Source organism: Silurus aristotelis (genome assembly GCF_946808225.1).
Source record: "Silurus aristotelis genome assembly, chromosome: 5".
Classification (NCBI taxonomy): Eukaryota; Metazoa; Chordata; class Actinopteri; order Siluriformes; family Siluridae; genus Silurus; species Silurus aristotelis.
In genome coordinates, this window is record NC_139578.1 from 28,651,854 (window position 1) to 28,655,833 (window position 3,980).

The 3,980-nt window shown below is 36.1% G+C and overlaps 1 protein-coding gene across 3 annotated transcripts in view; it reads left to right on the top strand.

Moving 5' to 3' along the window:
• The first annotated feature begins 1,690 nt into the window (after positions 1-1,690).
• Positions 1,691-3,980, top strand: part of LOC310726839 (alanine aminotransferase 2) — an 11,686-nt gene continuing 9,396 nt past the window's right edge. The window contains exons 1-5 of one of the 3 annotated variants that reach the window (XM_083542825.1): positions 1,691-1,772; positions 1,879-1,960; positions 2,431-2,483; positions 3,028-3,117; positions 3,391-3,499. In XM_083542825.1, coding sequence (XP_083398951.1) covers positions 1,879-1,960; positions 2,431-2,483; positions 3,028-3,117; positions 3,391-3,499 — 334 coding nt within the window. In that variant the 5' untranslated portion in view covers positions 1,691-1,772. Of the gene's footprint in view, positions 1,773-1,878; positions 1,961-2,145; positions 2,484-3,027; positions 3,118-3,390; positions 3,500-3,980 lie in introns of those variants that run through there. The other 2 variants (XM_083542826.1, XM_083542824.1) reach the window with 2 other exon arrangements.

The window sequence follows — 3,980 nt, forward strand, 5'->3', positions numbered from 1 at the left end:
CAGACGAGCCCTCCAGAGGGTGGTGCGTTCATCTGAACATACAATTCACACTGAGCTCCCTGACCTGCAGGACATCTACAGCACGCGGTGCGGGACCAGGGCCAGGAAAATTATGAAGGACCTCAGCCATCCCAACAATGGACTCTTTTCTTTGTTGCGTTCAGGGAAACGTTTCCGCTCCCTGAAAGCGAACACAAAGATAATGAGGAGGAGCTTCTTCCCGCAGGCCATTCGGAGTTTGGACCAGGAAACACCCAGGATCTAAAAGCTGGTCCACTCTCTCCATCATAACACTTTTTTTCTGCACATATTTTTCTTTTCGCACTACGACACTTTAAACTCTGGACTGACACTTTAGCTCTTGACTCGCACAGCACAGCGCACTTTATATTTTATACCACACCATACAGCACATGGACACTTTAAGGACAACCACATAAACTACTTTAAATTGTTTACTGATTTACTGTTTACTGCCATAAGCATATTTTGTATATACACCTTTTTTTCTCATATATATCTTTATATATTCTTATATTTTATATAGTTTTATACTTTATTTATCTGCCTTCTTTTTCTTTGTTTTTTTTTTCCCCATCCTATTCCCTCAAATAAAATTTGATAAAATAAAAATTTTAGCAAATTTGAAAAATGTGAAAAAATTATTCACTCTATCTTCAGACAGAAGTGGAAGGGAACAGAAAAAATAGGTTACTAGTGTTGTGGTAACATTCCTGTCAGCTTAAACCAGCCTGGACATTCTACTATGACCTCTCTTATTAAATCTTTTTGAAAATACCAGCATTTTCAGAAAGACTTTTGAAGATCAACCCAAACTCAAACAATCCTCCTGCATTAAAAATTGATTAAACCCATTTTCCCACATTGTGATGTTTGAGTTTCTGGGTGCCACCATCTCTCAGGACCTGAAGTGGGACAATAATATTGACTCCATTGCTAAAAAGGCCCAAAGGTTGTACTTCCTTCACCAACTAAAGAAATTCAACCTGCCACAGGAGCTGCTGAAACAGTTCTACTCGGCCATCATTGAGTCTGTCCTGTGTACATCTGTTATTGTCTGGTTTAGTTAATCTCCTAAATTAGCCATCAAGAGGCTACAGCGGATGGTCAGGATTGCTGAGAGGATTATAGGTGCTCCACTGCCCAATCTCCAAGATCTTTACCCATCCAGAGTGGAGAAAAGGGCTACGAAAATCACTTTAGACCCCACACAACGAGCCCACTCTCTCTTTGAACTGTTGCTTTCTGGTCGGCGCTACAGAACACTGTCCACCAGAACAGCCAGGCACAAAAACAGCTTTTTCCTGAAGGCTATAATCAGCATTAACAATTAAAATATTTACACATTGTCCATCATAACTGACACATTTATACATAGAATCCAATGGCACATTTGTAAACTGCACACTTGCAAATAACATTTGTACAAACATTTCTACAATATTTTTCTCTGTATATGCATTATTTAACTGTTTGGTTTACTATTCTGTTACATAATGTTTGTACTTTCTCCTGCACTGAAAGCTCCTGATGCCAAGTCAAATTCCTTGTGTGTTTAAGCAAACTTGGTAATAAAGCTATTTCTGATTCTGATTAAATATTAACCAAAGCTCCTGTAGATGACTAGATGTTACCACATAATAGCTCCACTTACCCAGCTAACCACCCATGTCTGTCATATATTGTCAGTAGCATTCCCCTAGATCTATAGCTGTACCTCCTGCATAAACCCCAAATGACTTTTTCAAAAGGTAAGTTTAACGATAATGTCCACCCTGAAACACATGAAATATGTTGGTATTTAAATATTTGTATTGTGTTTTGTTATGCTTTGCTATTTTTGGTTATTCTCTTTAGATGGTAATGGTTGTGGGCAATGTTAATGCCGAAGGAGGTGTTATTGTTGGGTCCTCAAAGATCTGGGCAGAACTACATTCTGGTAAATGTGGTACAAGAAATAATAGCTTTAACCACTCTGCTATGAATTCTCTCTTAGACACGTTCTCTTAAGTATCATTTAAGTGGTCGAGTGTGTTGTAACATATCAAATAAAAAATAAAATATAAAAAGGTTTAACATACATGTACTGCTTATATGATCATCTTACAAGTGGGTCATCTGTAGGTCACCACACCTGTGGGTCATTCTGGTTTCCGATTGTGGTGGCAATCTGTCAGATAAGTTAATCATATAAGCATATAAGCTTTTACATTTGTTACACATTTGCTGTGTGGGTGGGAATTATATAAACCCAGAATCATGATGAGTCAGATATTCTTGGACCTGCACTGACTCTTGTTAACATTAAACCTGAGAAATATATGCTAGTAAAAAATACAATAGGGAATATGAAGAGCATGTCTATTCTAAAAGAAATCACTCTAAAGCCCGAAGGCTTCTGTGTTTCAGCACAGGGCATTTTAGACAGATGTGCAGAAAAAATGACAGCAGAAATTGAACAGGTAAGACAATAAAATGTGTTTATGAGATTTGCTAATCAATGCATTGTGTTTTTATTCACATTGTACACAGTGTCCCAACTTTTATGGAATTGAGGTTGTACATTCATTTTATAAAACCTTACAAAATATGTACAAATAATTTACAAATAATTTGCCCGACCAGAACAAACACCAGGACAAATGATTATTATAAGCTTTATCAATATTAACCTAATAAACTGTCTATTTATAAAAGTCTATTTGTGACTGTCATAGAGCTAAATGTAGCACCAAGGTATAACTAGCGAGGTAAAGTTTGTCACAACAAACTTTAATATTGGCTTGACAAATGCAGTGTGAACCTTTTTCATAAACTTGAAGATAGTTTGAAGTTGCAATTTGTATTTTTATATATCTATCTATTATTGTTGCTAGCACATGAGCTGTTAAACCATAGCAATTTAAAGGCATTTGCTGGCCTTCCGCGTTTTCAAAAAGAAAACATGCACATGTTTTGTGAAATGACCTCTATTTTTTGAATGTGTGATGCTGTTCTGTTGTACAGGGTTTGCAGAAACACTATCATGAAGTTCTTAATGTTTCCTCTGCTGATTCCCACAGAATGGGATTAAAACCCATCACCTTCGTTCGTCAGGTAAAGCTAATATTCACTTTGTGGTGATATTAACCTTTCCGTTCTAGACTGTCTACCCAGCATGTACAGTCTTTCCATCAGTTGCTGTATAAGGTTAACCTAATATCTTTCAAAAGTTAAAACTAAACTAAACAGGATTCGTGCTTTCAGCTAAATTCCTGCTCTAACCTGATAAAACAACTGAGGGAATGGTATTTATAGAACATTTACTCTGTATCACTGTGAAGTCTTTAAATGTGATGTAATGAGGACTGTGTGATGACTGTGGTGTAGGTCCTGGCTACTTGTTCCTACCCCTCTCTTCTGAACGATGAGAGTTTACCTTTGGATGCAAGAGAGAGGGCGCGAAGGATTCTGGAAGAATGTGATGGAGGAAGCATAGGTGATTTGTTTAAATAATCTTTATAGCATATCTCCTCATTACAGCAGTATTTTACAGATTAGAATAGTTAAGCAATATCCACAATTTGTTAATGTTGATAATCGAAAAAGCTCATGAAAGAATAGCAAAATATGACATGCACTCCTACGTTCATTATGTTTCTCTATATCAATTTAAATCTTCAAAAACGCAGTGTGTAGTTTTGAAAATACTTTTATTTTTTTTAGATTACAGTATATTTTACATATAAAACTTTAACTTGTATTATTGCAATGAATTGGATTTGGATTTCTTTCTTTGAATCAGACTCCTTATAACTCCACAAATTATCCATAACTCACAAAGTAGTTAAACTCATAAATAGTTTAAACACTGGATGAGCGAAGGCAAAGACTTGTCAAATTTTCCATTGCATTTTAAAGTCACCTCAGAGACAGGAGTGAACATCAAATTTTATATTGCTCCTATACAACTAATCAAA